The 24,165-nt window shown below is 42.5% G+C and overlaps 1 protein-coding gene across 3 annotated transcripts in view; it reads right to left on the reverse strand.

The window, feature by feature from the left end:
- Positions 1–17,194: 17,194 nt before the first annotated feature.
- LOC137323080 (claudin-10-like) overlaps positions 17,195–24,165 on the reverse strand; it is a 55,560-nt gene continuing 48,589 nt past the window's right edge. For 2 of the 3 annotated variants that reach the window (XM_067986481.1, XM_067986480.1), the window contains one exon: positions 17,195–19,347. In XM_067986481.1, the coding sequence (XP_067842582.1) occupies positions 19,221–19,347 (127 nt within the window). In that variant the 3' untranslated portion in view covers positions 17,195–19,220. The remainder of the gene's footprint in view (positions 19,348–24,165) is intronic. The other variant, XM_067986479.1, reaches the window with a different exon arrangement.

Consider the following 24,165-nt stretch of genomic DNA (forward strand, 5'->3'; position numbering starts at 1 on the left):
ACTCACCTCCTGACTCCCCAAAGCCTTTCCACCATCCACAAGGCACAAGTCAGGAGTGTGATGGAAGACTCTCCACTTGCCTGGATGAGTGCAGCTCCAACAACACTCAAGAAGCTCGACACCATCCAAGATAAAGCAGCCCGCTTGATTGGCACCCCATCCACCACCCTAAACATTCACTCCCTTCACCACCGGCGCACTGTGGCTGCAGTGTGCACCATCCACAGGATGCACTGCAGCAACTCGCCAAGGCTTCGTCGATAGCACCTCCCAAACCCGCGACCTCTACCACCAAGAAGGACAAGGGCAGCAGGCGCATGGGAACAACACCACCTGCACGTTCCCCTCCAAGTCACACACCATCCCGACTTGGAAATATATCGCCGTTCCTTCATTGTCGCTGGGTCAAAATCCTGGAACTCCCTTCCTAACAGCACTGTGGGAGAACCGTCACCACACGGACTGCAGCGGTTCAAGAAGGCGGCTCACCACCACCTTCTCGAGGGCAATTAGGGATGAGCAATAAATGCCAGCCTTGCCAGCGACGCCCACATCCCGTGAACGAATAAAAAAAAAATATATTAGCATGGATAGAGGATTGGTTAACGGACAAAAAACAGAGAGTAGGAATAAATGGGTCATTTTCAGGTTGGCAGGCTGAAATTAGTGGGGTGCAGCAAGGATTGGTGCTTGGGCCTCAGCTATTTATAATCTATATTAATGATTTAGATGAAGCGACTGAGTGTAATGTATCCAAGTTTGCTGACAATACAAAGCTGGGTGGGAAAGTAAGCTATGAGGAGGACGCTAGGAGGCTACAAAGGGATATAGACAGATTAAGTGAGTGGACAAGAAGGTGGCAGATGGAGTATAATGTGGAAAATTGCGAGATTATTCACTTTGGTAGGAAAAATAGAAAAGCAGAATATTTTTTAAATGGTGAGAAACTATTAAATGTTGGTGTTCAGAGGGATTTAGGTGTCCTTGTACACGAAACACAGACAGTTAACATGCAAGTACAGTAAGCAATTAGGAAGACAAATGGTATGTTGGCCTTTATTGCAAGGGGGTTGGAGTACAAGAGTAAGGAAGTCTTGCTGCAATTGTACAGGGCTTTGGTGGGATGATACCTGGAGTACTGTGTCCAGTTTTGGTCTCCTTACTTAAGGAAGGATATACTCGCCTTAGAGGCGGTGCAACAAAGGTTCACTAGATTGATTCCTAGGATGAGAGGGTTGTCCTATGAGGAAAGATTGACTAGATTGGGCCTATACTCTCTGGAGTTTAGAAGAATGAGAGGTGACCTCATTGAAACATATGATTCTACAAGGGAATGACAGGGTAGATGCTGAGAGGACATTTCTCCTGGCTGGAGAGTCTAGAACTAGGGGACAAAGCCTCAGGTTAAAGGGTCGGACATTTAGGACTGAGATGGGGAGAAATTTCTTCACTCAGAGGGTCGTGAACATTTCAAATTTTCTAACCTAGATGGCTGTGGATGCTCAGTCGTTGAGTATATTCAAGACTGAGATCGATAGATTTTTGGACTCTGAGGGAATCAAGGGATATGGGGATCGGGCAGGAAAGCGGAGTTGAGGTCGAAGATCATCCATGATCTTATTGAATGGTGGAGCAGGCTCAAGGGGCCACACGGCCTACTCCTGCTCCTATCTCTTACGTTCTTATCTTATGTTAATGTATTGGCTAGATACGGTAGTCAAAAGGCAGTCTGTTTTATAAAAGTGACACAAATGATTCTCGCATTTGATCATTGATTGTTCTCCGCATTCTCTGCAGCCTTCTCCTTTTGCTAATCCCTTTGCTGACTGTGGTGGCCTTCCTCCTTTTGGACTTCCAAGATGAGGCCTCTTTGTAAGGCAACGTAGTGCAGCATGCAGCACACAACCATAATCCTTGCAATCCTAATACAGCAATATTGCGGGACATCCCCAGATCAATCCAGGCACCAGAAGAATACCATTAACATGCTAATTATTACTCTGGTACATGAATGGACCTCTTTATACCGATGCTCAGTTCTTGTCCTGGGAAAAGAGTGCTTTGATCAGACTACACCTTGAGTACTATATCCAGTTCTGGTCATAAAGAAATAAGGGAGATATTCAAATGCTGGAGATAGTGCACTGAAGAGCTACAAGACTCATCCTTAGTGTCAGGGGTCTGAGTAATGAGGAAAGACTGTGGAAACTTGGGCTTTTCAGTCTGGAAAGGAATCATCTGAGAGATGAATATTATAGAGGTGTATAAGAACGTAAATGATATGGAAAAAGTTGATCTGGAATACTACTTTAAAATGAATAGTGAGAGTAGGACAAGGGGATATAGATTCAAACTAGCAAAAGGAAATTTAGGACTGATATCTGGAAGTTCTTCTTCATACGGAGCACGATCAACACCTCGAATGGACTTTCCAGCAGAGTGGTGGAGATGAAACCTTGCAATCATTTAAAAAACAATTAGATGCAGCAGTGGGAGGAGAAAAGCGGCCTGGACACCCAAAGACTGGAATAATCTGGATCAGCCCCTTACACAGGAGGGTGAGAGGGCAATCAATGGGTGTGTTGGGAGTCCCTGATAACGGGGATTTTCTGGATGCATGAAACAGCCGGATACTGGAGATGCACCCATTATGGGTGTGGGTGCATATTGATTCCATGTAAATCAGATGCCCTCCCGCTAACCCTGCAAATTCTGCCAGGGTCATCACTGGAGGCTAGGTATGATCCCAGCATAATTGGCAGGATTGTAGCCTATGGATTATTGGGTCAAAGAAAGATGCTTCTAGAGGGAGAGTCCCTGGAGCGAGGAAAGACATTAGGATGTGGAGAAGAAACAAATGTTAAGGGCTTGTGAGGTTGTCACAGCAGGGAAATACAAAAATTCAGAGACTCAGAAAAGATCAGATGGGAAGCAGAAGAGAGCTGCCAGGGAATGGAACAAGTAGTTGGAACATGAAAAGTTGTCTTGCAAATGTGTAAGACGCTGCGGAATGAAGCTAGAATATAATGCAGTCTTTTTTCTGCACCCTTCAGCTTGAAAAAATGTTGTGCTGTAAATTGTTGGAAGTGCAAGCTGATAATGGCTCAGTCAGGGCAACGGGGCGTCTAGGACCTCAGTGAAAGGCAGGACCAACAGTGTATCTACTTAACCAATGAGATTTAAGGATTGAGAAATAAGCAGAGGAACGGTGCAGGAGGGTGAATTAGAGTGGGTGAATTAGGGTCAAATCAGGTACAGAAAGAGAAATAAAGAGAGGGAAAGACAGAATGGATTAAGAGAGAAAAAAGGGCTAGAAAGAAAAAGTATTAAAAAATGTAAATTTTAAATTTGACATTTTTAAAATCTCTGTCAACAATTGACTACATGCAGGAATGAGAGTGAACACTTTAAATTGTTCCCTATGTGGGACACAGAGGTTGATTGGCATTGCATTAACAATTATCATGTTGTTAAAAGGGTACTTATGTTTTTAATTACCAGATTTAACTTTCTGAGGTGAGTTTAATGGGCAATTTCTTAAAACTAACGAGGAAGCTAAGGGCAAGATGCCATTATCCTTCTCAGCTTGTCTGCAGCCTTTGACACGGTGGACCACACCATCCTCCTCCAACGTCCCTCCTCCAGCTGGGTGGGACTGCACTCGTGTGGTTCCATTCTTAACTATCCAGTCGCAGCCAGAGAATCACCTGCAATGGCTTCTCTTCCTGCTCCCACACTGTTACCTCTGGAGTCCCCCCAAGGATCTATCCTTGGCCCCCTCCTATTTCTCATCTACATGCTGCCCCTCGGTGACATCATCCGAAAACACAACATCAGGTTCCCCAGTAGCGTAATAGCTCCTCTATTGTTCCTTAATTCTAACCAAATAGATTCTGTCTTTGAACCTTCAACTGCATCATCCCTTTCCAGTGCTCTAATAGTTTCTTTGATCAATACTGCCACCCCCCACCTTTCTTTCCTTCCCTGTATTTCCTGAATATCTTGTATCCCGGAATATTAAGTACCCAATCCTCCACTCCTTTGAGCCAAGTCTCTGTTATTGCTATTATATCATCGTCCCATGTGGCGACTTGAGCCTGCAGCTCACCAACTTTATTTACCACGCTACGTGCATTTACGCACATGCACTCTAAACTCATCTTAGATTGCCTTGCATTTTCCCCGTCTGATCCCTCCTATTTCTGAAATATTCTTTATTCTAGTGCTATTTGTCCCTCCCAGTCCTCTGTGCGCCTTATTTCTCCTCTCTAATATTTAATCCTGGTGCCCATCCCCCTGCCAAATATATGACACATTACTAATTCATCAAGGAGGAAAAAAACAGAAATATGAATGTGCTTTGTTTGCAATTATTTGTTCTGGTCTGGTACTAATTTCAAGTACTATTATGTAGCAGCCAAAAAAACCATTTTGATTGCACTTTGAATTTTGATATATTTCTTTTAATTAGGTTTAATATGTGGAATTAAATTTTTTATTAATAACATGTGTGACCAGGATGGGAACTTCTACTATTAATTTTACTTTATAATTGATTAAATATTTAATTGACCTTCATGTAATTAATATTATGTATGCCAGAAGATAGTTAAACAATGCATGATAAATCCATGTCCAAATAGAGTTATCACCGACATCTCTGTACCACAATAGGATAGGATCCAATGTAATCCAATGACTGATCCTCCGCAGCCCTCTGGGGTAGAGAATTCCAGCCAGGGGAAATATCCTCCTATTTCTTATGTTCTTATGTAATATGAAAAGCTAAAGGCAGATCATGTGAACTGGTCAGAGATTCAGTTGAAGTATTTGTGTGACTGTTTGATTGTTCATCACTTCAGACCAAATGGGTTTCTGTCGTCATGTAATGCTTACAGGAAGAGAAAGTGGTATTTAAACTGAGAGTTCATTGGTAATCTGTGACTAAATGGGAGAACAAATGCTAACTGGAGGCAGACGAGAATTCATTGGATAATATCCCCCTGGGAATAAGACCTTGTAAATTATTACATCTTGTGTTGAGTTCTGTGTCTAATGGGAAACACCTGCAAGGTTGCTGTGAACTCTTGTAAAGAAGCTTCAACTTTCACTTCATCCCAATCTGTGGAAAAGTGGTAACACTAAATAATAAATTACAGAGCAATATTCTCTAGTTGATAGTTCTTGTGTACCACATGAATCTTAAAATTTGCTGTTTATAAACTATTAAAATAAGCATTGTGGTTAGAGTGAAATTTAAGTCCAGTAGTGGAATTTTCTTCTCTTTCATAGTCAATAGTGGACGAGACCACTACCCATCAGATTTAAATAAAGGAGTATCTGACTGATCAGCAATGTTTGGAAAAGATTGCCAAATTTTAGTCATTGAACTTCAATTTTTTTGTGCAGGATAATAAATGTACAGGTTAAACTTACTGCACAACAATATAAATAGGCATATAAATAGTAAACAGGTAGTAAGGGGAGGGGTGGGGCTGATTAGGCACCAAAAAGGAGACCTACGCATAGAGGCAGAGGGCATGGCTGAGGTACTAAATGAATACTTTGAATCTGTCTTTACTAAGGAAGAAGATGCTGCCAAAGTCACAGTAAAGGAGGAGGTAGCTGAAATAGTGGATGGGGTAAAAATTGATAAAGAGGTGGTACTAGAAAGGCAGGCTATACTTAAAGTAAATAAGTCATCCGGTCCGGATGGGATGCATCCTAGGTTGCTGAGGGAAATAAGGGTGGAAATTGCGGAGGTACTGGCCATAATCTTCCAATCATCCTTAGATATGGGGGTGGTGCCAGAGGACTGGAGCATTGCAAATGTTACACCTTTGTTCAAAAAAAGGGTGTAAGGATAAACCCAGCAACTACAGGCCAGTCAGTTTAACATTGGTGGTGGGGAAACTTTTAGAAACGATAATCCGGGACAAAATTAACAGTCACTTAGACAAGTGTGGATTAATAAAGGAAAGCCAACACGGATTTGTTAAAGGCAAATCGTATTTAACTAACTTGATTGAGTCTTTTGATGAGGTAACAGAGAGAGTTGATGAGGGCAATGCGGCTGATGTGGTGTATATGGACTTCCAAAAGGCGTTTGATAAAGTGCCACATAATAGGCTTGTCAGCAAAGTTGAAGCCCCTGGAATAAAAGGGGCAGTGGCAGCATGGATATGAAATTGGCTAAGTGACAGGAAACAGAGAGTAGTGGTGAACGGTTGTTTTTCGGACTGGAGGGAGGGTATACAGTGGTGTTCCCCAGGGGTCGATACTAGGACCACCGCTTTTCTTGATATATATTAATGACTTAGACTTGGGTGTACAGGGCACTATTTCAAAATTTGCAGATGACACAAAACTTGGAGGTGTAGTGAACAGTGAGGAGGATAGTAATAGACTTCAAGAGGACATGGACAGGCTGGTGGAATGGGCGGACACGTGGCAGATGAAATTTAATGCAGAGAAGTGCGAAGTGATACATTTTGGTAGGAAGAACGAGGAAAGGCAATATAAACTAAGGGTACAATTCTAAAGGGGGTGTAGGAACAGAGAGACCTGCTGGTATATGTGCACAAATCGCTGAAGGTAGCAGGGCTGGTTGAGAAAGCGTTTAAAAAAGCATACGGGATCCTGGGCTTTATAAATAGAGGCATAGAGTACAAAAACAAAAGAGTTATGATGAACCTTTATAAAACATTGTTTTGGCCACAACTGGAGTATTTTGTCCAATTCTGGGCTCTGCACTTTAGGAAGGATGTGAAGGCCTTAGAGATGGTGCAGAAAAGATTTACTAGAATGGTTCCAGGGATGAGGGACTTCAGTTACATGGACAGACTGGAGAAGCTGGTGTTGTTCTCTTTAGAGCAGAGATGGTTAAGAGGAGATTTGATGTATGTGTTCAAAATCAAGAGAGGTCTAGACTGAGTAGATAGAGAGAAACTCTTCAAATTGGCAGAAGGGTTAAGAGGACACAGATTTAAGGTAATTGGCAAAAGAACCAAAGGCAACATGAGGAAAAGCTTTTTTAAGCAGTCACTGGTTATGAGCTGGAATGCACTGCCTGAAGGGGTGGTGGAGGCAAGTCAATCGTGGCTTTCAAAAGGGAATTGGATAAGTACTTGAAGGAAAAAAATTTGCAGGGCTACGTGGATGGGGCAGGAGAGTGGGACTAGCTAGATTGCTCTTGCAGAGAGCCGACACGGGCTCGAAGGGCCAAAACCTTTCTATGATTCTATGATTCTAACAATGCAAAGGTTTATGAAATGACACAAATAGAATCAGCATTACATAATGCTTAGATTGCTACTATTCAAATGAAAAGGTGCAATACAATTAATATATTGTTAACATGCAGTCAGAATGTGAATAAAACTAATTAGGGCACTATTAAAACTATGGTGATTTAGATCTACTGTATTGTTGGAAAATTGCAGGTAAAATATTGCCAAGTTTATAGAGTTTATTCTTTGATTTATGAACATTATTGATGATAAGCAATCTTTTGCCAGTTACGTATTAGCATATTATTCATGTATAAAATGTATGTATGAAACTTTTAGTTTTACAATAGCTTCAAAGATACCTGTTGTTCTGGCATTCTGTGTTGTCATATTGAAGTACAGTTACACAAGTAAACAAAAGAAGATTGGAAAGGCTCAGAGGTATGATGAAAGACTGGCAGGTAACATAAAGGGAAATGGTTAAAAAGAAATGTAATACTTATATTAAGTTAAAGAAAGGGCAGGGCTGATTAGAGATTTGATTAGAGATGAAAAAGGAAATCCTATGGAAGATGAAGGAATGGATGAGATCCTAAATGATGAGATACTTTGCTTTAGTCTTCACAGAAGAGTGTGGTAGTGTGAATGAAATGTTACAAGAGGAGGAGTTGAGCAATTGGGTAGGATAACTATAGATATGGACACAGTACTGAAAATTTGGTGGAACTCAAAGTAGAAAAGCTCAAAAATCTCAAAGCTCAGATGGGATGGATTCTAGAATACTGAGCAAAGTCGGAGAAGAAATGGCAGAGGCTTTGAGCACAATCTTTCAAACATCCTTCAATATGGAAGTTGTGCCAGAGGAGTGAAGGCTTGCCAATGTTCAGAAAGGGAGAAAGAGAAAGAGATAAACCAGGTGACTACAGACCCGTCTGCCTAACATAGGCAGTAAGTTTCTAGAGGCCATAATATGGAATAAAATTAATACTTAACTAGAAAGACATGGGTTAATTAAGGACAGCCAGCATGGATTTGTAAAAGGCGAGTCATGTCTGACAAAGTTAATAGAGTTCTTTGAGGAAATAATGGAGTGTATTAATAAAGGAAATGGAACAATTCCATTGGTATTAGTGCCAGGGATTGTCTGCTACTGACCTTTGCTTAGATTCCTGTTGAAGTTTCTGGATTCAAGGGGACATCTCCTCGTATAAGCATCATTGCAGGCACCCGGACCACTATGGGTGCTGGAGGGGGCATGCAGGAATGAAGCCCTGACCAGGCGCTAGAGCAGATTCTGGTGCCACCAGCTCAGCCAGTCTTCTTAGCAAGACCAATCCAAATCAAACAGAAATCCTAGCAAAATGATTTGGTGGTCCAGACCACCAGGTTCATCCCAGTGTATTGGGCACTCAGTGAAAAGGAGGCTAGGAAGAAAGAAATTCCTGCTGTCATTCCCCTCTGACATCATGGACCATGTTTGAGGTGGACCAGGATACCCCAGCGTATGTGGGTCCTGGCTAATACATAAACAGGAATAGGCACAGAAACAGGCCATTCATCCCAATAAGTCCATGTCAGTGTTTACCCTTCATTTGAGCAAATAGTCCTAATCACATTTACCGTCTCTGTTCCCATATCCCTTTACTCCCATTTCCTTCAAATACTTATCCAATCTAATCTTTATTATTGATATAGTTTCTGCCTCAACCACTAACCCTGGAAGTGAATTCTACAGCTTCACAACTTTCTGTACAAAGAAGTTTCTCTAGCTCTCTGTTCTAAATCTCTTCGCTCCCGATTTTAAGTCTGGATGGGTTTTGGGTGGATGGGTAAACGGTGTGAGTTATAAACTCATTTGCTCCTCCAGAAATGACCTTGTTTGGGGTGGACAGAGGTTCTGCCCCAACCATGGCATCACAGAGACTGGCAGGGAAGATCAGGAATCAATGTATCTCACCAGCCTTACTGTTAAAGTGTGCTGGATGGGACATGGATTCTTGCCTCCCAGATGTCTATTGGTCATACAGGTTGCCAAGTAGTTATGGGAAAACATCTGTATCGAGACAGGGAAACAAATATTACATGATTGTTAGAATCATAGAATTTTACAGCACAGAAGGAGGCTGTTTGGCCCACTTAAATACCTCCATACTTATTTAATTTTATTTAATGTATATAGCTATGCTCTAGCCCTTTCTTTCTCTATGAATAAACTACTTCAATCCCCATCATCTCACTTTCTTGAAAAAAGACTTGGAAGACTCGCATTTAAATAGCGCCTTTCACGACCTCAAGAACGTCCCGAAGAGCTTTACAACCAATGAAGTACTTTTGAAGTGTAGTCACTGTTGTAATGTAGGAAACGTGGCAGCCAATTTGCGCACAGCAAGGTCCCACAAACAGCAATTAAATAAACCAGATCATCCCTTTTAGCTGTTGGTTCATGGATAAATGTTGGCCAGGAACCAGGAGAACTCCTCTGCTCTTCTTCGAAATAGTGCCATTGAATCTTTTGCGTCCACCTGAAGGACGGCGCCTCCGACAATGCAGCACTCCATCAGTACTGCATTAAAGTGTCATCGTGGATTAAGTGCTCAAGTCTCAGGAGTGGGACTTGAACCCATAACCTTCTGATTCAGAGGTGAGAATGCTACCACTGAGCCTCAGCTGACACTTGTTTGTTTCTGCAGAAGTTCCCTGAAGGAAGTGGCTAAAATATAATTTATCATATTTCTTTTTCAGTATATGCTTTGAAACTACATAATTATATTTGCAACCATTTTATTGAAATAAAAATACCCTATTTTTTTATCACTACCAGAAACTATTATTGTGCAAATTTGTGTAAATTGTGAAAACAACCTGTGGTCAAATAAATTAAAATTGCCTCCTCTTCTATGATAGCTTTTGTGATAGGTTTTATGACTAGTGCTTGCTAGTACGAAAGTAATCTAGGAACAATTCTGCATTTTTTGGGTTCACATCTAGGCTTGAGGTTTGGGGGTTTTATGTTCATTAGGGGTAGCACGTTGATGAAGTATTTATAGTGAAGTTGAAAATAGTAAAACACAGGTTGATTTTAACTGTTTTCCAATGGCGGGAAATGGAAGGGAGTGGATCAGAAGTCAATGGAAAGCAAAGTATGGTGAGATATTTCCCATGCAGCAGGAACAATTAAAATTGACCCCACAGTTTATGTGGAAGAGCTGCCAATGTTCCAACTTACAACTATATAACAGCATGAAATAATACCTGAATTGATGCTCATAGCTCTGTAACTGAGTATTACCCTTCCACCATTTATTGCAAAAGGAAGTACTTTTGAAATGTAGTCACTATTGTAATGTTGGAAAAGTGGGAGCAATGGCTTGATGAAAGATCTTCACCTTTTGGTGCCGAGCCTTGCAAACAACAACAACAACAACAACAACAACAACATGCATTTAAAAAGCACCTTTAATGTAGTAAAAACATCCCAAGGTGCTCCACAGGAGCATTATCAGACAAAATTTGACACTTAACCACATAAAGAGATATTAGGATAGGTGAACAAAAGAGCTTGGTCAAAGAAGTAAGTTTTAAGGAGCAATTTAAAGGAGGAGAAAGGTAGAAAGGCGAAGAAGTTTCCCTAAAATTTAGGGAATTTTAGAGCTTAGGGCCTAGGCAGATGAAGGCACAGCCGCCAATGGTCTTTTGATGGAAATCAGAGGAGAGGCGTTGGAGGAGGATTGTGTGATCAACCGTGTCAAAGGCTGCAGACAGGTTGAGAAGGATGAGGAGGGATAGTTCACCACGGTCACAGTCACATAGGATGTCATTTGTGACTTTGATAAGAGCCATTTCAGTGCTGTGGTAGTGGCGGAAACCTGATTGGAGGGATTCAAACCTGGTTCGCTAATGTCCTTTAGGGAAGGAAACCTGCCGTCCTTACCCATTCTGGCCTAGATGTGATTCCAGACCCACAGCAATGTGGTTGATTCTTAATTGCCCTCTGAAATGGGCTAGCAAGCCACTCAGTTGTAAAATCTCGCTAAAAAAAGTCATAATAAGAATAAAACCGGATGGACCACCCGGCATCGGACCACTAGGCACCGGACATGAAAAAGGCAAACCAAGCCCAGTCGACCCTGCGAAGTACTCCTCACTAACATCTGGGGACTTGTGCCAAAATTGGGAGAGCTGTCCCACAGACCAGGCGAGCAACAGCCTGACATAGCCATACCCACAGAATCATAACTTTCAGTCAATGTCCCAGACTATTCCATCACCATCCCTGGGTATGTCCTGTCCCACCGGCAGGACAGACCAACCAGAGGTGGCAGTACAATGATATACAGTCAGGAGCAAGAGGCCCTGGGAGTCCTCAAAATTGACTCCGAACCCCATGAAATCTCATGCCATCAGGTCAAACTTGGGCAAGGAAACTTCCTGCTGATTACCACCTACCGCCCTCCCTCAGCTGATGAATCAGTCCTCCTCCATGTTGAACACCACTTGGAGGATGCACTGAGGGTAGCAAGGGCAGAGAATTTACTCAGGGTGGGGGACTTCAATGTCCATCAGCAAGAGCGGCTGGGTAGCACCACTACCGACCGAGCTGGCTGAGTCCTGAAGGACATAGCTGCCAGACTGGGCCTGCGGCAGGTGGTGAACGAACCAACATGAGGGAAAAACTTACTTGACCTCGTCCTCACCAATCTACCTGTCGCAGATGCATCCGTCCATGACAGTATTGGTAGGGGTGACCACCGCACAGTCCTCGTGGAGTCGAAGTCCCGTCTTCGCACTAAGGACACCATCCAACGTGTTGTGTGGCACTACCATCGTGCTAAATGGGATAGATTCAGAACAGATCTAGCAGCTCAAAACTGGGCATCCATGAGGCGCTGTGGGCCATCAGCAACAGCAGAATTGTATTCCAGCACAATCTGTAACCTCATAGCCCGGCATATTCCAAACTCTACCATTACCAACAAGCCAGGGGATGAACCCTGGTTCAATGAGGAGTGTAGAAGTGCATGCCAGGAGCAGCACCAGGTGTACCTAAAAATGAGGTGCCAACCTGGTGAAGCGACAACTCAGGACTACATGCATGCTAAACAGCGGAAGCAACATGCTATAGACAGAGCTAAGCGATTCCACAACCAACGGATCAGATCAAAGCTCTGCAGTCCTGCCACATCAAGTCATGAATGGTGGTGGACAATTAAACAACTAACGGGAGGAGGACGGTCTGTAAACATTCCCATCCTCAATGAGGGCAGAGTCCAGCATGTGAGTGCAAAAGACAAGGCTGAAGCGTTTGCAACCATCTTCAGCCAGAAGTGCCGAATGGATGATCCATCTCGGCCTCCTCCCGATATCCCCACCATCACAGAATTCAGTCTTTAGCCAATTCGATTCACTCCACGTGATATCAAGAAACGGCTGAATGCGCTGGATACAGCAAAGGCTATGGGCCACGAAAACATCCCGGTTGTAGTGCTGGAGACTTGTGCTCAAGAACTAGCTGCACCTCGAGCCATGGAAGATGTCGTTGATAGTGCTATCAAGCGGCACTTACTCACCAATAACCTGCTCACCGATGCTCAGTTTGGGTTCCACCAGGACCACTCGGCTCTAGACCTCATTACAGCTTTGGTCCAAACATGGACAAAAGAGCTGAATTCCAGAGGTGAGGTGAGAGTGACTGCCCTTGACATCAAGGCAGCATTTGATCGAGTGTGGCACCAAGGAGCCCTAGTAAAATTGAAGTCAATGGGAATCAGGGGGAAAACTCTCCAGTGGCTAGAGATGGGAGTGGCTTTTGGAAGCCAATCATCTCAGCCCCAGGGCATTGCTGCAGGAGTTCCTCAGGGCAGTGTCCTAGGCCCAACCATCTTCAGCTGCTTCATCAATGACCTTCCCTCCATCATAAGGTCAGAAATGGGGATGTTCGCTGATGATTGCAGTGTTCAGATCCATTCGCAACCCCTCAAATAATGAAGAAGTCTGAGCCCACATGCAGCAAGACCTGGACAACATCCAGGCTTGGGCTCATAGTGGCAAGTAACATTTGTGCCAGACCAGTGCCAGGCAATGACCATCTCCAACAAGAGAGAGTCTAACCACCTCCCCTTGACATTCAACGGCCTTACCATCGCCAAATCCCCCACCATCAACATCTTGCGGGTCACCATTGAGCAGAAATTTAACTGGACCAGCATTATAAATAATGTGGCTACAAGAGCAGCTCAGAGGCTGGGTATTCTGCAGCAAGTGACTCACCTCCTGACTCCCCAAAGCCTTTCCACCATCTACAAGGCACAAGTCAGGAGTGTGATGGAATACTCTCCACTTGCTTGGATGAGTGCAGCTCCAACAACACTCAAGAAGCTCGACACCATCCAGAACAAAGCAGCCCACTTGATTGGCACCCCATCCACCACCCTAAACATTCACTCCCTTTGCCACCGGCGCACTGTGGCTGCAGTGTGTACCATCCATAGGATGCACTGCAGCAATTCACCAAGGCTTCTTCGACAGCAACTCCAAAACCCGCGACCTCTACCACCTAGAAGGACAAGAGCAGCAGGTACATGGGAACAACACCGCCTGCACGTTCCCCTCCAAGTCACACACCATCCCGACTTGGAAATATATCGTCGTTCCTTCATCGTCGCTGGGTCAAAATCCTGGAACTCCCTTCCTAACAGCACTGTGGGAGAACCTTCACCACACGGACTGCAGCAGTTCAAGAAGGCGGCTCACCACCACCTTCTCAAGGGCAATTAGGGATGGGCAATAAATGCTGGCCTTGCCAGCGACGCCCACATCCCATGAACAAATAATTTTTAAAAATTGCGGGAAAGATGGACACGGATTTGGGAGGTGACAACACATTCAATGACTTAGAGATGATAAAGGAGGATATAACGAGAGGTAAGCAGCCAACAGAAACCTTATGGGTTGAATTGAGAAATAGGAAAGGATCTAAGACTATAGTGGGAGTTGTATATAGGACCCCAGGCAGCAGCTCTGAAGTGCTAGATTGTATAAATGCAGAGATTAGACAAGCGTGTAGCAAAGGCATAGTGGTCTTAATGGGGGACTTTAACCATCACATAGATTGGGAAAAGCAGACTCGCAACTGTCAGAAAGGTAGTGAATTTCTTGAGTGTGTCCGGGATAGTTTTCTACAGCAGTATGTCCTTGAGGCAACAAGGAGGCAAGCCATACTAGATTTAGTAATGAGTAATGAACCAGATTTAGTTAACAGCTTAACTGCGTGAACATCTATCCAATAGCGATCATAACATGATCAAGTTCAATGTAATGTTTGAAAGGGAAAAAAGTGAATCAGCTGCTAAGAGTCTAGACTTGGGTAAGGCCGACTTCAATGGGATGAGACAGAGACTGTCCACAGTAAACTGGGCAAATCTGTTAATGGGTAAAACGACTGATGATCAGTGGGAAATGTTTAAAGAAACATTTAACGTGATACAGAACCGGTTTATACCCCTGAGGGGCAAGAACTCTACTTGCCAAAAAAAACAGCCATGGACAACTAAAGAGGTAGGGACAGTATAAGACATAAGGAAAGGGCAAACAAAAAGGCAAAAAATGGCACAGATCCTGGCGACTGGGAAAGATGCAAAGATCAACAAAGGGTCACAAAACAGATAGTATGAGCTACAAAAAGAGATATGAAAAGAAACTTGCAAGGGATATCAAAACCAATACGAAGAACTTTTATAGTTACATTAGGAAAAAGAGGGTGGTCAGGAGCAGTGTTGGCCCTTTAAAAACTGAAAGTGGTGATATTGTCATTGACAATGGGGAAATGGCGGACATGTTGAACAATTACTTTGCGTCAGTATTTACAGTAGAAAAAGAGGATAGCATTCCGGAAATCCCAAGAAAACTAATATTGAATCGGGAACAGGGACTCGATAAAATTAACATAAGTAAAGCAACAGTAATGAAGAATATAATAGCACTAAAGAGTGACAAATCCAGAGGACCAGATGGTTTCCATCCCAGGGTGCCCTAACTATAATCTTTCAAAGTTCTCTCGATTCAGGAACTGTCCCTCTAGATTGGAAAATTGCACATGTCACTCCGCTTTTTAAGAAAGGAGAGAGGGAAACCAGGGAATTATAGAGCAGTTAGCTTAACATCTGTTGTGGGGAAAATGCTGGAGTCTATAATTAAGGATAGGGTGACTGAACACCTCGAGAATTTTCAGTTAATCAGAGAGAGCCAGCATGGATTTGTGAAAGGTAGGTCGTGCCTGACAAACCTGATTGAATTTTTTGAAGAGATGACTAAAGTAGTGGACAGGGGAATGTCAATGGATGTTATTTATATGGACTTCCAGAAGGCATTTGATAAGGTCCCACATAAGAGACTGTTAGCTAAGATAGGAGCCCATGGAATCGAGGGAAAAGTACGGACTTGGTTAGGAAGTTGGCTGAGCGAAAGGCGACAGAGAGTAGGGATAATGGGTAGGTACTCACATTGGCAGGATGTGACTAGTGGAGCCCCGCAGGGATCTGTCTTGGGGCCTCAATTATTCACAATATTTATTAACGACTTAGATGAAGGCATAGAAAGTCTCAAATCTAAGTTTGCCGATGACACAAAGATTGGTGGCATTGTAAGCAGTGTAGATGAAAACATAAAATTACAAAGTGATATTGATAGATTAGGTGAATGGGCAAAACTGTGGCAAATGGAATTCAATGTAGGCAAATGTGAGGTCATCCACTTTGGATGAAAAAAGGATAGAACAGGGTACTTTCTAAATGGTAAAAAGTTAAAAACAGTGGATGTCCAAAGGGACTCATGGGTTCAGGTACATAGATCATTGAAGTGTCATGAACAGGTGCAGAAAATAATCAAGAAGGCTAATGGAATGCTGGCCTTGGAGGGACTGCAGCGTAGGTTTACTAGAATGATACCCGGACTTCAATGGTTAAGTTACGAGGAGACATTACACAAATTGGGGTTGTATTCTCTAGAGTTTCGAAGGTTAAGGGGTGATCTGATCGCAGTTTATAAGATATTAAGGGGAACAGATAGGGTGGATAGAGAGAAACTATTTCCGCTGGTTGGGGATTCCAGGAGTAGGGGGCACAGTCTAAAAATTAGAGCCAGACCTTTCAGGAGCGAGATTAGAAAACATTTCTACACACAAAGGGCAGTAGAAGTTTGGAATTCTCTTCCGCAAACGGCAATTGATACTAGGTCAATTGCTAAATTTAAATCTGAGATATAGTTTTTTGGCAACCAAAGGTATTAAGGAATACGGGCCAAAGGCACGTATGTGGAGTTGGATCACAGAATAGCCATGATCTTATCAAATGGCGGAGCAGGCACGAGGGGCTGAATGGCCTACTCCTGTTCCTATGACTTTGGAGAGGAAAGGGAAGTTGGACATGGGGCGATAGTTTGCAAGGAGAGAGGGGTCAAGTGTAGGTTTTTTGAGGAGGGGGTGATGCGGGCAGATTTGAAAGGGAGGGGGACAGTACCTAAGGAGAGGGAACCGTTAAAAATATCATCTCGCATGGAGGTCTGGAAGGGAGGTTGGGTGATCTGCAGTTTGGTCGGAATGGGGTTGAGGGATCAGGAGGTGGGTCTGTTGGACAAGACGAGCTTGAAGAGGGCATGAGGGGAAAAGTCCAAGAGCTCCTTGCACTTGTTGTTGGAGGTCAGGGTGGACACTGTGGCCCAATCTTTTTTTTAATTCATTTTCGGGATGTGGGCGTCGCTGGCAAGGCCAGCATTTATTGCCCATCCCAGGTTTGATACAACTGAGTGGCTTCCTCGGCCACTTGAGAGGGCAATTAAGAGTCAAGCAGATTGATGTGGGACTGAAATCACATATAGACTAAATAAAATAAGGACGGCAGGTTTCCTTACTTAAAGGACGTTAATGAACCAGTTGGGTTTTTACGACAATCCGACAGCCAATTTTCCTTCAATGTTTATTTCTAAATATTAATTTGTGTTTGTTTAAATAAAAATACAAACTACTTCAGCAAAGATCATTTCGTCTCTTTGATAGTCAGCTACAGAAAATTATCCTTTTCACAAAGTCTGCAGTCAATTTTGGGCCAGGGTCACAACCTGCAGCACCTTCTTTGGAACAGAGCCTGGCTTATTCTGCACTAATGTTGACAAATTAGCTGTTTCAGACAATTTATAACTGAACTTAAACTTGCTGCTTTCTCCACTTCATTAAACCATCAATCAATAAAACTCAATTAGCTGCCTATTATGTGACATTTTTGTTGTGGTGTATGATATTATTATAAAGGCTTCCACTGTCTTATGGAGAGACATGTCTATAAGGACATATGCCAGAAGCACCAAATCTGATCTGCAACCAGAATGTCGGGAAGGAGTTCCGCATCGCAACATCATTATTGCAAGAAACAAATGGTATGTCACAGCATGTGCATGACTTCCTAAAGAAGCAATGGACCAGTAAGCACAAATAGTCCACTCATTCACCAGATCAGAGTCCAATAGATGGGTTGTATGAATGTCTCCCCTCATGCCCTCTCCAACATCTATCATCAATTGCAGGAAGTCATTGAGGGCAAGAGGTGAGGTATCCCATGGCAAGCTATTCTTTGTGCTGGCTGTTTGAATGTGAACTTAGCTTTTATAATAGTACCACTAGTAACCTCAGATGAAGCAGAAAATTTCCAAATGAGAAATATATCTTATGAACCTTAAAGATAAAAGCTGGGGAGATATTTTTACTTTCTTTGAAACTAATGTGTTTGTTATCAATAGACAGCAATTTCCTTCCTCTGATGTATCATTCATGGCCTCTGATATAACAGTGATATGATGTATATGTTTAAGGAATAGTCCATTTAAACACTTTTTCTACATAATGTCCAGGCTATAACATGTTTTGTACGATTCCCAAACAATGCTTTTGAAAAGGTAGTGTGCGTTCTAAGCACCTATTTTGATCCAGTGCAATTTAGATCTTAGTTATTTGGACTTCAACTGTATAATAGATATGCAACTGTGTAACAAACAAATGAAATCTCTTGTATATACTATGAGCAGAACTGTACAGTGACTTCACAAAATCTATGCATGCAACTTTCTGAATGATTTTTTTTACAAAATTGCAAATTCAACTCAGTAATAAATCATTACCTAGAGGGTAATTGGGTCACAGCCTGGCACAATTCAAAGTTCTGGTGAGTCACTTATTTTCTGGTCAAAGGTGGTAGTATGTTACCCATTGTGGACAAGTGTACACAAGGGTTGAAAAATAAAGACGGAATGTAATCAAGTGAGTAATGAACCTTATTTGCAACCCTGGACCTTCATCCATTTGTTTTAAATGAGGAAGGAGAAGGCTGGAGGGAGATGCTATCTGTCACTGTTCTATTTCTTCTCCAATCAGAGGAAGTAGTTGGATTAATTTTCATTTTTTGCCCTAAAAATGCTGATTATCAAAGGTTATGAATAGACTGAAATGACATTACATTCCAGGTAATAGGCATGGTGGAAAATAAGGTAATTTAACTTTCCAGTCACTGCCAGACCGCCTTGCATAATCAGTCACTTAAATTCAAAGTGTTCAAAAGGAGGTTTTGTTATTTGGTAGTAAACTATTTATTGTTCTCTCATTGCCAAGAATACAGCAATCTATTTATATAGGTTGCCAAGTTAACCTCACTGTTCAGTGTAATTTTATGTGAAAATAACAAATGTACAGTACCATCAGTTTTTATATCTTTCAAAAATATCAGTAATAATACTAGGTTCTTACATGAAATTAACTAAATAAGGATAAAGGTTTTCACAAAGGAAAATGAGTTAGCACATTTTACAAAGCCTGCATTTTGCAATTTTTGCAGTGATTGTGAACAGCAAATGTCATTAGGTTATTTTGTGAGTGAAAGGAAATCTTCCTGTGAACTGGAGTTGATTAAACAACCATTACATCTCCATCTTTCTCTTAATGCGGTGCTTTTGTTAAACATATGAGTTTTTATCAAATTGTTTTGGTGCCGTCCCCATGCTTTTGGCTGACCTCATTTCTGTTGCACCACTGTATGCCTTTGTCCGAGAAGAAAGAAATGACATTGCTCCATACCTTGTTCTGAAAGAAACAAAATGTGTTGAAGTTCAAGCACTTGTCCCTTTTTCCAGTAATGAAACTATTGTACAAAAGTTAGACCCTTTTATGCACAGCACTTTTCAAATTCTACAGTTTGAACATAGCCAAAGGATAGGAGCAGATGAGGTAAAGTGAAATTAGAAGAAGAAGCATCTTTGGCATGAACTTCTGAAAATCTGCACAATAACAGAATACTACGAAACTGCAGTGCACATCTGTAGTAAAATATGACTCAACACTAGTTTTAAAAAAAATCCTGTTTTACCAAATGTTCTGATGAAACTTGTTATGAGGCATTGTGAGAACAATTTGGTTGGGGGTAGAATAACTCCTTAGTATGTAAAGTATCAGATAACTGCAAGAGTAAGTGACAGAGGTGTTGACCAATATATCAACCACTAGAAGGAACAGAATGAAAGTGATAAATAAGTTGCATGACTTAAAGATGATCACAAAGATAAGTTGTATTGTGAAATAGCAGCAGTGGACATGATGAAAAGTTGTAGTGGAAAAAAATGCAACAAAAAGCTGAATCAACACAGGGAAATGTTAGCAAGTAAGATATCAAATTTGCAAATAGTAAGGCTAGCAAATTGCATTATATATGTCACGATAGGAGAAAGACTATACGTCAGAAAGTAACTTCCATGGGTCAAGCTAACAAATCTCAATCCTCACTGCTCATATGTTTACAGGCAAAATTGCACAATATCAGAGAGTGCAGGAAGAGTTGATGAAGCCCCCAGACCATGAACCACCAATGCTATATGAACAAGCTATTGCTGATCTATTCAGGTGGAGAGCTTGGAAGACATGGGTTCTGTGGAGACTAGAGGACAACAGAGAACTTGTGGTATGTAACATATGAGCTATTTTAGAATTTACACTATGAAAATATATGCACAAAATGATTGCGCCAAGCATATTTTAGAGCATATAATGAGAATGCAGAACCTATTTGGATAAATTTGATGATTTATTCATAATATACCTTTCTTCAGACCAAGAAAAACACTGAGGTAAAACAATACTACTCACCAACATAGATGCACACATATCAGGAGACATAGATAGTGATTTTCAGTGGGAATCACAAGGTGAGGCACTGAGCAGTGATGAGGAAGGTGTAGCAGTTGATGAGGTGCCAGCTGGTGAAACGTATTGAATGCCTCCACCCCAACCCCGAGTTACATGAGTTATAGTGGACTTCCTTTAAAAATGGATACCAGAAAAGGACAGCTTCCAGTACCAACTTTCATGATTCTGGGAGCTGCAAGACATTAGGGAGTAAGCTATGGAGTTCTGTGTTGGCTGACAATTGAAGGTAAAGTTATTGACGAGGTTAGTTTGAACGTACCTGAAATACAGTAATTCATGGGTGAAGTAGTACAAAATGAAAGACAGTGTGTCAGGAAGATTAGCAGAAACCTGAGCCACACTGACCACACTTGCCAATATGCTACTCATTATATTTGCAGGTCTTGGCACACCTATCTTCCAGTGACCAAGAAAATCTGCCTCCACAGGCTTTGGGTCAGCAGGGAGCCAGTTGCAGAGCTTTGCTATCTGCTGCAAGGACATCTGTAGCCAACCTGCAACAGAGATATTGCCATTGGCAGGCAAGGCCACAACCATGTTCAACTTTTCTATCTGACTCATGCCAATCTAACAATCCTGTATCAGCCAATGTGCTGGCCTCACAGTTATCAACAGATAACTGATGCATTGGTCAGCATGGCCAGCACATTCAACAACAAAAACAATAACAACCTATATTTATATATCATCTTTAAAGAAGAAAATTGTCCCAAGGTACTTCACAGAGGCGCAATCAAAAAAATGGATTGAGCTAAAGAAGGAGGTATTAATGGGGGGCCATAAGCTTGGTCAAAAAGGTGGGTTTTAAGGTGGGTATTGAAGGAGAAGAGGAAGATGGAGAGGCAGAAGGGTTTGCGGAGGGAATTCCAAAACATGGAGCCCAGGCAGCTGAAGGCACAGCGCCAATCATGTGGAGAGCGTAGAGGGGGAATGCACAAGAAGCCAGAGTCAGAGGAACAGAGAGTTCAGGGGGGTTGTAAGGCTGAAGGCGGTCACAGAGATAGGGAGGAGTAAGGCCATGATGGGACTTAAACACAAGGATGTGATTTTTAAATTTGAGGCTTTGGGAAATTGGGAAATCAGGAGCTAATGCAGGTCAATAGGACAGGGATGATGAGTGAACAGAAATTGGTGGGGGATAGAATACAGGCAGTGGAGTTTTGGAGGAGCTGAAGTTTTTGGAGGGTGAAGGATGGGAGGGCAGCCAAGAGAGTATTGGAATGATCAAGTCTGGTGGTGACAAAAGCATGGATGAGAATTTCAACAGCAGACAGGCTGAGGTAGGGGTGGAGGCAGGTGATATTATAGACGTGGAAATAGGCAGTCTTTGTGATGGAGAGGATATGGGGTCAGAAGCTCAGCTCCAGATCAACTGACACCAAGGATAAGTTATGTGGAGAGACTAGAGAAGCTGGGATTGTTCTCTTTAGAGCAGAGAAGATTAAGGGGAGATTTAATAGAGGTGTTCAAAATTATGAGGTATTTTGACAGAGTAAATAGGGAGAAACTACTTCCACTGCCAAGAGTCAGTAACCATACACAGATTTACAATAATTGGCAAAAGAACCAAAGGGGAGATGAGGAGAATTTTTTTATGCAGCGAGTTGTTATGATCTGGAATGTATTGCCTGAAAGAAACTTTCAAAATGGAATTGGATATATACTTGAAAAGAAAAAATTTGCAGGGTTATGGGGAAAAAGCAGGGGAGTGGGGCTGATTGGACAGCTCTTTCAAAGAAGCACGATGGGCCAAAAGGCCTCCTTCGATGATTCTATGGAATAGAATGGCAAGCCTGAGAAAGTGGGTGGGAGCAGAATGAATCGATGGCAAGGGTTTGGAATTGGGCTGAGGTCGATGGCTTCGACGTTCCCAATATTTAGCTGGATGAAAATGCAGCTCATCCAAGACTGGCTGTCGGATAAACAATACAAAAGCAATGGAGGGGTCAAGAGAGGTGATGGAGAAGCAGAGCTGCGTGTAATCAGTGTAAATATGGAAGCCGACTCCATGTCTGCGGATGATGCCACCAAGGGATAGCATATAGATGAGGAAGAGAGGGGAACTCTGGAGCTAACAGTGTGGGGCCAGGCAGTGAAGCCATGGCTGGAGATGCTTTGGCTACGATTGGATACGTAAGAATGGAACCAAGCGAGGGCATTCCCATTGAGCTGAACAATAGAGAAGAGGCATTGGAGGAGGATTGGGTGGTCAACCATAAGAAAACTGCTAATGTAACACCCTTATTTAAAAAGGTTGGTAGGCAGAAGGCTGGAAATTATAGACCAGTTAGCCTAACATCTGTGGTGGGTAAAATTTTGGAGTCTATTATTAAGGAGACAGTAGCGGAACATTTGGATAAACATAATTTAATAGGACAAAGTCAGCATGGCTTTACGAAGGGGAAAGTCATGTCTGACAAATTTGCTTGAGTTCTTTGAGGGCACAACGTACAGGGTGGATAAAGGGGAACCAGTGGACGTAGTGTATTTAGACTTCCAGAAGGCATTCGACAAGGTGCCACATAAATGATTATTGCTCAAGATAAAGAATCACTGGATTGGGGGTAATATTCTGGCATGGGTGGAGGATTGGTTATCTAACAGGAAGCAGAGAGTTGGGATAAATGGTTCATTCTCGGACTGGCAACCAGTAGCCAGTGGTGTTCCGCAGGGGTCGGTGCTGGGTCCCCAACTCTTTACAATCTATATTAACGATTTGGAGGAGGGGACCAAGTGTAACATATCAAAGTTTGCAGATGATACAAAGATGGGAGGGAAAGTAGAGAGTGAGGAGGACATAAAAAACCTACAAGGGGATATGTTTAGGCTGGGTGAGTGGGCGGAGATTTGGCAGATGCAATACAATATTGGAAAATGTGAGGTTATGCACTTTGGCAGGAAAAATCAGAGAGCAAGTTATTATCTTAATGGCGAGAAACTGGAAAGTACTGCAGTAGAAAGGGATCTGGGGGTCCAAGTGCAAGAAAATCAAAAAGTTAGTATGCAGGTGCAGCAGGTGATCAAGAAGGCCAACGGAACGATGGCTTTTATTGCTAGGGGGATAGAATATAAAAACAGGGAGGTATTGCTGCAGTTATATAAGGTATTGGTGAGACCGCACCTGGAATACTGCATACAGTTTTGGTGTCCATACTTAAGAAAAGACATACTTGCTCTCGAGGCAGTACAAAGAAGGTTCACTCGGCTAATCCCGGGGATAAGGGGGTGGACATATGAGGAGAGGTTGAGTAGATTGGGACTCTACTCATTGGAGTTCAGAAGAATGAGAGGCGATCTTATTGAAACATATAAGATTGTGAAGGGGCTTGATCGGGTGGATGCGGTAATGATGTTTCCAAGGATGAGTGAAACTAGAACTAGGGGGCATAATCTTAGAATAAGGGGCTGCTCTTTCAAAACTGAGATGAGGAGAAACTTCTTCACTCAGAGGGTCTGTGGAATTTGCTGCCCCAGGAAGCTGTGGAAGCTACATCATTAAATAAATTTAAAACAGAAATAGCAGTTTCCTAGAAGTAAAGGGAATTGGGGGTTATGGGGAGCGGGCAGGAAATTGGACATGAATTTAGATTTGAGGCTAGGATCAGATCAGCCATGATCTTATTGAACGGCGGAGCAGGCTCGAGGGGCCGATTGGCCTACTCCTGCTCCTATTTCTTATGTTCTTAAGATAGGCTGTAGAGA

Source organism: Heptranchias perlo, chromosome 6, assembly GCF_035084215.1.
Source record: "Heptranchias perlo isolate sHepPer1 chromosome 6, sHepPer1.hap1, whole genome shotgun sequence".
NCBI classification, from domain to species: domain Eukaryota; kingdom Metazoa; phylum Chordata; class Chondrichthyes; order Hexanchiformes; family Hexanchidae; genus Heptranchias; species Heptranchias perlo.